This window comes from Pristis pectinata, chromosome 1, assembly GCF_009764475.1.
Source record: "Pristis pectinata isolate sPriPec2 chromosome 1, sPriPec2.1.pri, whole genome shotgun sequence".
Taxonomy (NCBI): Eukaryota; Metazoa; Chordata; class Chondrichthyes; order Rhinopristiformes; family Pristidae; genus Pristis; species Pristis pectinata.
In genome coordinates this window covers 84,825,554-84,838,452 of record NC_067405.1, presented here as the reverse complement: position 1 = coordinate 84,838,452, position 12,899 = coordinate 84,825,554, and the positions used below count along the sequence as shown (strand labels likewise).

Below are 12,899 nucleotides of genomic sequence, written 5' to 3'. Positions count from 1 at the left end.
AAATATGATATAAAACTAAAATGAGGGAAAGGCAGCATCTATATTAAGAATATAGATTAAGAATATAGTCTTAATGGTAGGACTCTTGACAATGTGGTGGATCACTGGGATCTTGGGGTCCGAGTCCATAGGATGCTCAAAGTGGCTGCGCCGGTTGACTCTGTGGTTACGAAGGCATATGGTGTATTGTCCTTCATCAATTGGGGAATTGAATTTAGGAGCCGAGAGGTATTGTTGCAGCTATATAGGTCCCTGGTCAGACCCCATCTGGAGTACTGTGCTCAGTTCTAGTCACCTCACTACAGGAAGGATGTGGAATCCATAGAAAGAGTGCAGAGGAGATTTACTAAGATGCTGCCTGGAATGCGGAGCATGCCTTATGAAAGCAGGTTGAGGGAACTTGACCTTTTCTCCTTGGAGCAACAGAGGATGAGGGGAGACCTAATAGAGGTATATAAGATGATGAGAGGCATTGATCGGGTAGATAGTCAGAGGCTTTTCCCCAGGGCTGAAATGGTGGCCTCAAGAGGACATAGGTTTTAAGGTGCTGGGGAGTAGGTATAGAAGAGATAGGGGTAAGTTTTTTTTTACTCAGAGAGTGGTGAGTGCGTGGAATGGGCTGCCGGCAACGATGGTGGAGGTGGATACAACAGGGTCTTTTAAGAGACTGTTGGATAGGTACATGGAGCTGAGTAAAATAGAGGGCTATGGGTAAGCCTAGTAATTTCTAGGGTAGGGACATGTTCGGCACAGCTTTGTGGGCCAAAGGGCCTGAATTGTGCTGTAGTTTTTCTATGTTTTCTATCTGTGGAGAGGGAAACAGTTAATGTTTCAGGTTGAAGATCCTTCATCAGATGTTAATTTTAAATCTGAGATTCATGGATTTTTTAAAGTCAAAAGTTGCTAACGTGTTTATATGAAGATAGCAAGGGATTATAATTCTGGAATTGTAGGTAAGTTAATGAACTAGTACCAGAGACCAAGGCTTTATTGATCTAGAGCTGACAGTTTAAATTCTATCAATTGTAGAATTATTAAATGTGTTTAAATATATTTACCTTAATCTAGTATAATGAGCTATGGGATAAACTGCCTTGTCATAAAAAATCCATCTGGTTCACCGTGGGGAAAGAAATCTGTCCCCTTCATCCTTTGTTGACCAAATAGGACTTCAGAACTGACTCTTAACTACCCTTTGTAATATCTGAGCAAGCCAGTCAGTTTAGGATGATTAAAGATGGAAAGTTAAATGCTGGCATTACCATTTACATTATTATCCCTTGAACAAATGTTTTGAAAATAGTGAAAAGCCAGGTATAGACAGTCCTCAGTTTACGACAAGGTTACGTTCCTGAGAACTGTTCATATTTCAAAAATGAACAAAAACTGTGTGTGGGAGAGGATCACAGAAACAGCCATGATGGGAGAGTGAGCAGGAAGAGCAGCCACCAGCCAGCCTCACTGACTCAGTGAGTGAGTGCTGTTCCCACCTGGCAGATGATGCCTGCAATAGCAGGCAAATCCATCTTGCCAGTCTCCCAAACACTCATTCATATGTACAGGGTATTCAGGCTTTCATAACCCTGGGGGATCCTGCATGTGAACTTCAGTCACTAGATCAGTCATGATCATATTGAATAATGGCATAGGTGCAAAGGGCTGAATGGCCTATGTTGCCTTTGTGTTTATAATAAACTTATGGTCTCTTTTGTAAGCAACAAAGTAACAAAATTGCTGAAGCTCTAACCTTTGTTTGACAGTGAATGGAGGCCTAATGAATGTAGCAGCAATTGCACTGATCAGTGACTGCATGTATTGGTTTTTTATTGTAACTTGTACCGAGGTACAGAGGAAAAACTTGTCTTACAAACCGATCTTACAGGTCAATTCATTACACAGTGCAGTTACATCAAGTTAGTACAGAGTGCATTGATGTAGTACAGGTTTAAAAAAAACAATAACAGTACAAAGTGTCACAGCTACAGAGAAAGTGCAGTGCAACAAGGTGCAAGTTCACAACAAGGTAGATCATGAGGTCACAGTCCATCTCATTGTATAAGGGAACTGTTCAATAGTCTTAACACAGTGGGGTAGAAGCTGTCCTTAAGTCTGATGGTACGTGCCCTCAGGCACCTGTATCTTCTACCCGATGGAAGAGGAGAGAATGTCCCGGGTGGGTGGGGTCTTTGATTACGCTGGCTGCTTCACCAAGACAACGAGAGGTAAAGATGGAGCCCAAGGAGGGGAGACTGGTGTCTGTAATGCGCTAGGCTGTGTCCACAATTCTCTGCAGCTTCTTGCGATCTTGGGCAGAGCAGTTGCCATACCAAGCCATGATACATCCTGATAGGATGCTTTCTATGGCGCATCGGTAAAAGTTGGTGAGAGCCAAAGGGGACAAACCAAATTTCTTTAGCCTCCTGAGGAAGTAGAGGCGCTGGTGAGCTTTCTTGGCCATGGCATCTACGTGGTTTGTCCGGGACAGGTTGTTGGTGATGTTCACTCCCAGGAACTTGAAGCTGTCAACCCTCTTGACCTCAGCACCATTGATGTAGACAGGTGAATGTACACCACCCCCTTTCTTGAAGTCAATGACCAGCTCTATAGTTTTGTTGACATTGAGGGAAAGGTTGTTGTCATGACACCATTCCACTAAGCTCTCTATCTCCTTCCTGTACTCCGATTCATCACTGTTTAAGATACGGTCTACAATGGTGGTATCATCTACAAACTTGTAGATGGAGTTAGAGCAGAATCTGGCCACACAGTCATGAGAGCAGAATCTGGCCACACAGTCATGAGTGTATAGGGAGTAGAGTAGAGGGCTGAGGATGCGGCCTTGAGGTGCACCAGTGTTGAGAATAATTGTGCCGGAGGAATTGCTGCCTATCCTCACTGATTGCGGTCTGTTTGTTAGAAAGTCAAGGATCCAGTTACAGAGGGAGGTGTTGAGTCCTAGGTCTCGGAGTTGTGACAAGCTTGCTCGGTATTATTGTATTGAAGGCAGAGCTTTATTAGTACATGTACATCAAAACACAGTGAAATGCATCTTTTGCATCATGTTCTGGGGGACAGCCTACAAGTGTCGCCACACTTCCAACACCAACATAGCATGCCCACAACTTCCTAACCCGTACGTCTTTGGAATGTGGGAGGAAATCGGAGTACCCGGAGGAAGCCCATGCAGACATGGGGAGAATGTACAAACTCCTTACAGATAGCGGCAGGAATTGAACCCGGGTCACTGGCACTGTAATAGTGTTACACTAACCGCTACACTACTGTGCTTGCCCCACACTCTTGGCTTCAGTGAAAAGAATGTGAAACTTGCATTTGATATTTTTGTGAAGCACAAGAAACTTAATGGCTTTTGTGCATGCTGTGTTTGTATTGCTGAAGCATATGTACACGTGTGCTCACTTGTTTCCAGGTTTCAGAAGATGATAAATGTAATACAACCATCTTGAAAAAAGGGGAAGATGCTTATGTGACTAAACGATGGGGTAAGGGGAGGCTGTTAAATAAAAGCAAGGAAGAGCAGAAAGAAAATCAGAATGAATCTGGACATCAGCAGGCAACATCTGAAACTGAACAGCCTTCAATGGTAATGTCGCAGTTTAATCTACTGAATAATGTGGAGTTTACATTACAATTGTATTCCATAATATTTTAAATGTTTATTATTAAATATTTGGTAGGTGGTTTCACCTCTTTCAGAAAATTGTCAAAACACAAAGGGGTCAGACTCCAAGAGGAAACAAAGAAAGCGACATGCAGAATTTGAACTTTCTGCAGACACTGGGACTGAAAGAATAGCTGATGAGAATGCTGCTGCAACCCAGTGCAAACATTTACCAACCGAGGAAGCAACTGCCACATCCAAAGGTAGTGCTGTGCAGTTTTTTCAGCTTAATCACACGTACTTGAAATAATTCTTTGGGACAGAATTGTTAAAAATGTGCTTTATAAACTGGTTAGTTTTCTAACCCTCCTTAGTCTGTTATTTTAGAAAGAAACATTTGCAAGTGACTTTAATTATCATGCAGAAACAAAGTATTTTAATCAGCCATTCGGACCCTACAATCGTTAACTAAGGTGGAAACACATGTCCTGCATTTTCAAGATTCTAATTCAAAACTAGCAGAAGTGACCCAAATGGGGAGATGAGATTCTGTAGGTGCTGGAATCTGGAGGAACTCAGCAGGTCAGGCAGCATCTATGGAGAGAAATAAACAGTTAATGTTTCGGGTCGAGATGTTTATTTCTCTCCATAGATGCTGCCTGACCTGCTGAGTTCCTCCAGCATTTTGTGTGTGTGTTGCTGTTGAAAGTGACCCAAATTCCACCTTCATGCCACTAGTGGGTCATTAGCTCAGAGCCCCAGGGAGTGACCTCTTGAGGATGTGAACACAAAAACACAAGAAAAAAAATTGAGCAGGTGTGGGCTACATGGCTGATCTGATCAGGCCTCAACTCCTCCTCTTCCATACTCCAGTTCCACATAGTTTTCAATTCTCTGATGTTTCAAAGGTGTATCTACTTCCCCTTTTTAAACACCTCTAATCTAGCCTCCAAAACCCTCTGGGGTAGAGAATTCCAGAGAGGTGCATCCCTCTGCAAGAACAAATTCCTTGTAACTGTCCCCATATCTTGGAACTACATCCCCTTGTTGGAGACTCTTCCACTACTGGAAACATCTCAATGTCTGTATGGTAATAACTAAATACAAACAACCCTGTGTTAAGGCCATTTTGATAATGGAAATTTGCTCTTGCAGAATTTGTGGCGGTGGGGGGGGGGGGGGGGGGGGGGGAAGAGTAAATAAATTCAAAACCTTTTTCAACTTGCGCTTTTTGACGCATACAAAGATGATGCAGCTTCGTATTATGGAAAATTGCAATGCAGACTCCTTTCTAGGAAAGGAACCCTCCCATGACACAGGGATCACCTGTACCTGTTGTAGGTTTAATGAATGCAGACACTTGGGTGTTGGCATTTTCTGCCTCCCAAAGAAGTGTAACCTGGGGTTGAGGAAACTTACAATTGGTGCACATGTATTTGTACAGCACTAGGTGGTCTGAACTATGATAAACATTAGAAAAGGAGGGGAGAAAGAAGAGTTGAAAATTTCAAATTAAAGTGAAGGTATTAGTAGTCTGCCCTTCTGAAACAGTGTTGTGTGCCAGGCACTGCCAGAAATTTCAGTTTCTTTTGTAAATCCAATTTATAGGATCGTACAGTGCCGAAATGAGCTCTTTGGCCATGACAGCCACCAAGCACCCATTTGCACTGATTTACACTAATCCTTTTTTTATTGTCTCCATGTTCCAAAACTTGTGTTGCACCTTTTAACATAGTGATGTGCCTCAATGCTTCTGAGTAACCTTGTTAAACAAAATTTAACAATAAGATGTCAAAGCAGGTAGTCAAGGAGCTAGGTTGTAGAGTGTCAAAGGATGAACTTGAGAGAACAATTGAGAAGGAAATTGCAGGATCTGATGCTGTGGCAGCTAAGTGCATCACTGTTGAGGTGGGGGGCCGGGGGTGATTTTTTTTTAAAATCAAGATCGAGAAGACTAGATTATACGTTGTATTGCTTAAGCAGATCAGAGATGGGGTGCAGCATGGCCCTACAGCAAACCTTGTGTTTGGGGAAAGCATTTAACAACTGGTTTTGTTTGTACTTTAGGGGCTGCTGGTCAATCAAAGACTCTTGTTCCTGGTGGCAAAATTCCAGTGTATGTTGGAGCAGCCAAGAAAACTGGACTAAAGACTCCCAGCATTGCTGGAAAAACTGGACTAAAAAATGCTACTCCTGGTAAGAAAATATTTGTGATTGCTTATAAAAACAGTTTGATGTAAGGAAATTATAGACTGGAGTGGCAATGTGTGTGGTGCCTTGCAGTACTAATGTTAAGATTAACACACATTAATCACTGGTTTACCTGGTAATAGAAATGCTGAGATTGGCCACTTGAATGCAAAGATCTAAATGATCTTCCAGTTTCCATTACTGGTTTATGGTATTGTCAAATGCCTTTTTGAGTTCCATACATGCAACAGTTAACCAGTAATGAGTTGATAATAGTTGAAATATATTAAACATTCTTCCCATCAGTTTTAGTGAAGAGGCTACTAATGGAGAAATTGCAGAGTAAAGTTGGGAGGAACTTCATAGTTTGGAAAGATAAAAAGATAAGTAACCAAACAATGTAGAAGGATGTGGTCTAATTGGATTGCACCTGTGGATACTCTGAGAAATGGGAGATGTCAGAGGCATTCCTTCGATGAAGAATTTTTTATGCAAAGGAAGTGGGGCCAGAAGTTGGCAAGCAGCAAATGTAATTCCTGTCTGTTGAAAAAGAGATAATTGTAGGCCAATTAGCTTAAAGTCAGTAGTAGAAAAGGTATAATGTCTGCCAAAAAGTGAGAGAAAGACCTTAAGACAAGAAATATTTTAAAATATTTTAAAAAAATGTTAAAACTCTCAGTAGATGAGGGCAATATTTGTAATTCTTGTATCTCTCTATATTTTTGGAATGCTATCCATTGGAATCAATATCCACACATTAACATGTCTTATTTGGAATTCTGGGATCAGTGTGATTCTGATGTGGTGTGGTATTTGCATTCTTAGACTGGAAGAAGATTCACGAAGCGAATTTCAACAAGATGGAGTCAATTGACTTGTATGTTGAACGGAAACGGAAACGTCTTGAAGTTTTTAGTAATTCTATCAAACAAGTGAAGGTGAGTCTAATGAACCATACACAGAGGTGCATTGTATGTGTAGGTAAAGTTGTCTTCTTCAAATTCTCAAGGGTAATCGTACCTCCCTTTTATGTGGTCAACTTTATTGTCAGTGAAACCAGCCTGGACCTCCAGCCACTGTTCATGCTCAACTGAGTTGTGGACAAGGTTCGAGTGCAGTTTCCAAAGGGGGTGTATGTGGTCATAGATGAATATTCATGCCAATCACAGTATGTAGGAAAATGTGAAATTAATTCCCAAATTAACGTATTGTTCTCCTTGCTTGTTTGATCAAATGTGCAAAGAATTACTGGGGATCTTTCAGAATATTTGGACTGTAAATGCTTGTTTATTGGGACAAGTATACCATGTTGTGTGGTATCGGGTACTTGGACATTAATGTCAGTGGAGTCATAGCTGAACTCCACAAAGTTGTTTCAACTGATTCCTCCTTACAGACACCAGTACTCAGCTAAAGGTTTTGTTCTTTGTCTGTAGAGTGGCCATTGTTAGGAAATGAGCTTGTATAAACGGCGGTTAATTAGACTTGATTATGATAGTTTGGTCAGATATTTTACACATACAGTCTACATAAGACTATAAAATGTAATTAGCAAAATCAGTAGGATCTGATGCATCATACCAGTAATCAGAAAAATATGATTGGTAGACTACAGATGTTATCTAATCACTACCCTAGTACTAAAGGATCCTTTTAGTGAAGGAGAACATTAAGGACAAAAATCTCATCTCATTCAGAATTTTCACTTGCCTAAGATTGCAATGCACTATCATTGTGACAAGTGGGCCTGATTAGCATCCTGAAAAAATAGCAAGATTTCAAGGCTTCTGCCTTTTGGAACTTTTAACTTCTCCAATTCTCCTGTCCAAACCACTCCATAATAGAATTGTTTCCTTAAACTGCTCACAAGCTCTCAATAACTAAAAACTTTCAAAGCATTTATTGGGTTATTTTAACATTGTTTTCACAGACATTTACAGGGACATGGGGTCAATAATGCCACATTGCAAGACTTGATTAATTTCTATTTTGTTGCTCTTTCCCCAAACTTTCAATGTTTTATTCTAATTCTCTCAAACATTGTGATTGATTCTGTTTTGATCAATTCTGCTTGCAATTTGTGTTTGGAATATTGCTTTAGTGTTGGTCTGTGTGGCAGTATGGTGGTGTGGGGATGGAATTTCTGATCCCTTTGCTCCCAATACTAAGTCTACATTTATGCCTATATGTTAGTAACTTAATCCACTAAGACTTTTATTATTAACTATCCCATAGTTTTTAACACTTGAACCACATCCCTGCACTAGACAACACACAGCAGAGCAGTGGGACAACTTTGCAATCAAATTTAATTCCATTTTGGAAGATGACGCATGGGTGGGTAACTAGGTTGCTTTGCATCAATGTCGACCAAAGGAAATGATGGTGCCAGAACTGCTGTAAATGAGTAAATTGTTGGAAAACTAGGATTAAAAATCAAGGAGGTATCTCAAAAGGCTGGTGGTATTTTAAGTAGTTAATTCACCTGGCTTGGACAAACTACTTCCTAGGTTGCTGAAGTAAGTGTAGGAGTTGTAGAGGTCGTTATCTTATTCTTCCTTGGGACAAGTATGGTACTGCAAAACTGGAGAATGCAAATATTAGAACATAGAATAGTGCAGCACAATACAGGCCCTTCGGCCCATAATGTTGTGCTGACCTTTAAACCATGCCTAAGACTATCTAACCCCTACCTCCCACATATCCCTCTATTTTAAATTCCTCCATATGCTTATCTAACAATCTCTTGAATTTGACCAATGTACCTGCCTCCACCACTGCCCCAGGCAGCGCATTCCATGCCCCAACCACTCTCTGGGTAAAAAACCTTCCTCTGATATCTCTCTTGAACTTCCCACCCATTACTTTAAAGCCATGCCCTCTTGTATTGCACACTGGTGCCATGGGAAAGAGGCGCTGGCTGTCCACTCTATCTATTCCTCTTAATATTTTGTACACCTTTATTACGTCTCCCCTCATCCTCCTTCTCTCCAAAGAGTAAAGCTCTAGCTTCCTTAGTCTCTCCTCCATAATACATACTCCCCAAACCAGGCAGCATCCTGGTAAATCTCCTCTGCACCCTTTCCAACGCTTCCACATCCTTCCCATAATGAGGCAAACAGAACTGGACACAGTACTCCAAATGTGGTCTAACCAGAGTTTTATAGAGCTGCATCATTACCTTGCGGCTCTTAAACTCGATCCCACAACTTGTGAATGCTAACATCCCATAAGCTTTCTTAATTACCCTATCCACCTGTGAGGCAACTTTCAGTATTCTGTGGATATGGACGCAAAGATCCTAACCAAAGGCTCAGCAATCTCCCTAGCCCTGCGGAGCAGCCTGGGGAATACTCAGTCAGGCTCCGGGGACTTATCTGTCCTAATATTTTCTAACAGCTCCAACACATGCTCTGTCTTGATATCTACATACTCTAGAACATTAACCTTACCAACGCTGTCCTCCGCATCATCAAGGCCCCTCTCCTTGGTGAATACTGAAGAGAAATATTCATTGAGGACCTCGCCCACTTCCACAGCTTCCAGGCACATCTTCCCACCTTTATCCCTAATCGGTCCTACCTTTACTCCCGTCATCCTTCTGCTCTTCACATCTGAAAAATGCCTTGGGGTTTTCCTTGACCCTACTCGCCAAGGCCTTTTCATGTCCCCTTCTTGCTCTCCTCAGCCCCTTAAGTTCCTTCCTTGCTACCCTATATTCCTCAAGAGACCTATCTGATCCTTGCTGCCTAAACCTTAGTATTCTGCCGCCTTCTTCCTAACTAGATGTTCCACCTCTCTTGTCACCCATGGTTCCTTCACCCTGCCATTCTTTCTCTGCCTCACTGGGACAAATTTATCCCTAACATCCTGCAAGAGATCCCTGAACAATGACCACATCTCCATAGTACATTTCCCTTCAAAAATGTCTTTCCAATTCACAGTTGCAAGTTCTAACTTTACAGCCTCATAATTTGCCCTTCCCCAATTAAATATCTTCCTGTGCTCTTTGCTCCTATCCTTGTCCATGACAATGCTAAAAGTTAGGGAGCGGTGGTCACTGTCCCCCGAATGCTCTCCCACTGAGAGATCTGTCGCCTGACCCAGTTCACTACCTAATGCTAGATCTAATGTGGCATTCCCTCTAGTTGGCCTGTCAACATACTGTGACAGGAATCAGTCCTGGACACACTTAACAAATTCTGCCCTGTCTAAAGCTTTGGTACTAAGCAGATGCCAATCAATATTTGGGAAGTTGAAGTCTCCCATGATAACAACCCTGTTATTTTTGCACCTTTTCAAAATCTGCCTCCCAATCTGCTCCTCAGTATCCTTGCTGCCACCAGGGGGCCTATAGAATACTCCCAGTAGAGTAACTGCTCCTTTCTTGTTCCTAACTTCCACCCATACTGACTCTAGCGAGGATCCTGCTACACTATCCACCCTTTCTGCAGCTGTAACAGTATCCCTGACTAGTATCGCCACCCCTCCTCCTCTTCTTCACCACCCCCCCCCACCCCCATCCCTTTTTAAAACACTGAAATCCAGGAATATTCAGTATCCATTCCTGCCCTGGTGACAGCCAAGTCTCTGTAAGAGCCACAATATCATAGTTCCATGTATTTATCCAAGCTCTCAGTTCCTCACCCTTATTCCTGATGCTTCTTGCATTAAGTAAATGCACTTTAGCCCATCCACCTTATTACTTTCATACCCTATACTCTGCTTCTCCTTCCTCAAAGTGCCTCTATATGTTAGATCTGGCTTTACTCCATGCACTTCTTCCACTGACCTATCCCTCTGGTTCCCTTCCCCCTTGCAAACTAGTTTAAACCCTCCTGAACCACACTAGCAAACCTGCCTGCAAGGATATTGGTCCCCCTCGAGTTCAGGTGTAACCCATCCACTCTATACAGGTCCCACCTTCCCCAGAAGAGATCCCAATGATCCAAAAATCTGAAACCATGCCCCCTACACCAACTCCTCAGCCACGCATTCATCTGCCATCTCCTCCTATTCTTACCTTCACTATCATGTGGCACTGATAGCAATCACGAGATTGCTATCCTTCAGCCTTTTGCCTAGCTCCCTAAACTCACTTTTCAGGACCTCATCCCTCTTCCTACCTATGTCGTCAGTACCAACATGGACCACCACTTCTGGCTGCTTTCTCTCCCGCACAAGAATGCTGTGGACCTGATCAGAGACATCCTGGACCCTGGCACCTGGGAGGCAACACACCATCTGGGATTCTCACTCATGTCCACAGAACCTCCTGTCTGTTCCTCTGACTATCGAGTCCCTTATTACTATTGCCCTCCTCTCCTCCTTTCCCTTCTGAGCAGCAGGACCAGTGCCAGAGACCTGGCTACTGCCGCTTGATCCCTGTAGGTCATCCCCCTCAACAGCATCCAAAGCGGAATACCTGTTTTTGAGGGGAACAGCCTCCAGGGTCCTCTGCACTGTCTGCCTGCTCCCTTTCTCTTTCTCTCCCCTGACAGTCACCCATCTGTCTGCCTCCTGGACCCTAGAAGTACCTGCTCTAAGGGGGAGGGGTGACTGCCTCCTGATGCACAGCATCTACATAACTTCCCCTCCCTGATGCTTTGCCATGTTTGAAGCTGTGTCTCCAGCTCATCAATTCTGAGCTGAAGTTCCTCCAACACTCACTGCAGATGTGGTCACCGTGCACCACAGCAGGGTCCACTAGCTCCCACATCATGCAGCTGCAGCACATCACCTTGCCCTCCAGCTGAACTTTTTTTTCCTGACCGAGCTGTAGTCTACTTAAAGGTTATGACAATAAGAGTAAACCTTACCCTTACTTACCAGCTACTCACCAGTATTGTTGCAGATGGTCTCCGCCTCTTGATGCCGAAACCTGTTGTGCCAAAGCCACTCACTCTGACTCTGTCCACTCCGACAATGGCTGCTTCGCTTGACATGACCTCCTTTTTATTGGCCCTTCTTCATTCTGCAAGAAAAAAATATAAAATGACCTGTTCCCTCATTCTTTCAACTCACTGCTCCAAAAACCCATTTAGTGTACACTTTGCCCTCCACATTTACTGCTGACTTCGGTTGCACAGTCCACATGTACAGTTCTGGTCATCACTGTGTTACCCCGAGTTATATCGAAGTCTCATTCCCTGATTTGTGCTGCTTGTGGGTCTGGAGACAACTCCCACCAATGTTCTCTGCCCCTCGATGTTTCCCAAATCCACTCAAACTGATTCCATGGCTTGATTTTTCCAAGCTAAGATTTGCTCTCTTCTGCTTTCATCCCACCCTTTACTCTCAGGGCAAACCCTTCTCTTCAATTTTGTCCATCCTGGATTTATCAATTCCTGACCTCGGAGTCTCTGTAAATGGGGAGAACGGAATCAGCATTGTTTCTGTTTGTGCCATTGCTTCCTCGATCCTGTCAGTCAACAAAAGATTGCAGACTTGTTTTCCCCAGTGTTCCCCGCTGACTCCAACTGGAGATATATTTAAAAACTTAGCTCCTTCCTGACACTCAAGTTATCCTCAAGCAAGAGCAGGCAGCCATTCTGCCCCTCGCTCCTGTACAGAAACTCCCTCAAGCTCTTTCCCTCTCCCGCAAACTGTCTCTCTCAAACACTCTCTCTCCATCAAACACTCTCCCTCTCAACACTCCCCCTTCCTCAAATTCCTTCTCCCTCCCTCAAACTCTCACTCAGAGACCCTCAAACTCTCTCCCTCAAATTCTCCCCTCTGTCTCCCTCCCTCAAATTTCCTCCCTCACTGTCCCTGAAACTCTTTCCCGCCCTCAAACTCTCCCCTTCCCCAAACTCTCCCTCAAGCACTCTCTCGCTCAAACACTCCCCTCTGCCTCAAACTCCTCTTCCCTCCCTCAAACTCTCTCTGACTCTCTCCCTCACTCTTTCCCTCAAACTATCTCCTTCTCCCTCAAACTCTCCCCTCACTCCATCAAACTCCCTCCCTCAAGCTCTCCCTCTCAAGTACTCCCCCTCTGCCTCAAATTCCTCTTACCTCCCTCAAACTCTCTACCCCCCTCATTCTTTCCCTGAAACTCTCTCCCCCCTCAAACTCTCCCCTCTCCCAC

The 12,899-nt window shown here is 43.3% G+C and overlaps 1 protein-coding gene across 1 annotated transcript in view; it reads left to right on the top strand.

Moving 5' to 3' along the window:
• The window catches only part of nusap1 (nucleolar and spindle associated protein 1), a 30,482-nt gene that overhangs the window by 3,586 nt on the left and 13,997 nt on the right, over nucleotides 1-12,899 (top strand). The window contains exons 3-6 of the mRNA XM_052019984.1: nucleotides 3,431-3,604; nucleotides 3,699-3,885; nucleotides 5,690-5,818; nucleotides 6,638-6,750. Coding sequence (XP_051875944.1) covers nucleotides 3,431-3,604; nucleotides 3,699-3,885; nucleotides 5,690-5,818; nucleotides 6,638-6,750 — 603 coding nt within the window. The remainder of the gene's footprint in view (nucleotides 1-3,430; nucleotides 3,605-3,698; nucleotides 3,886-5,689; nucleotides 5,819-6,637; nucleotides 6,751-12,899) is intronic.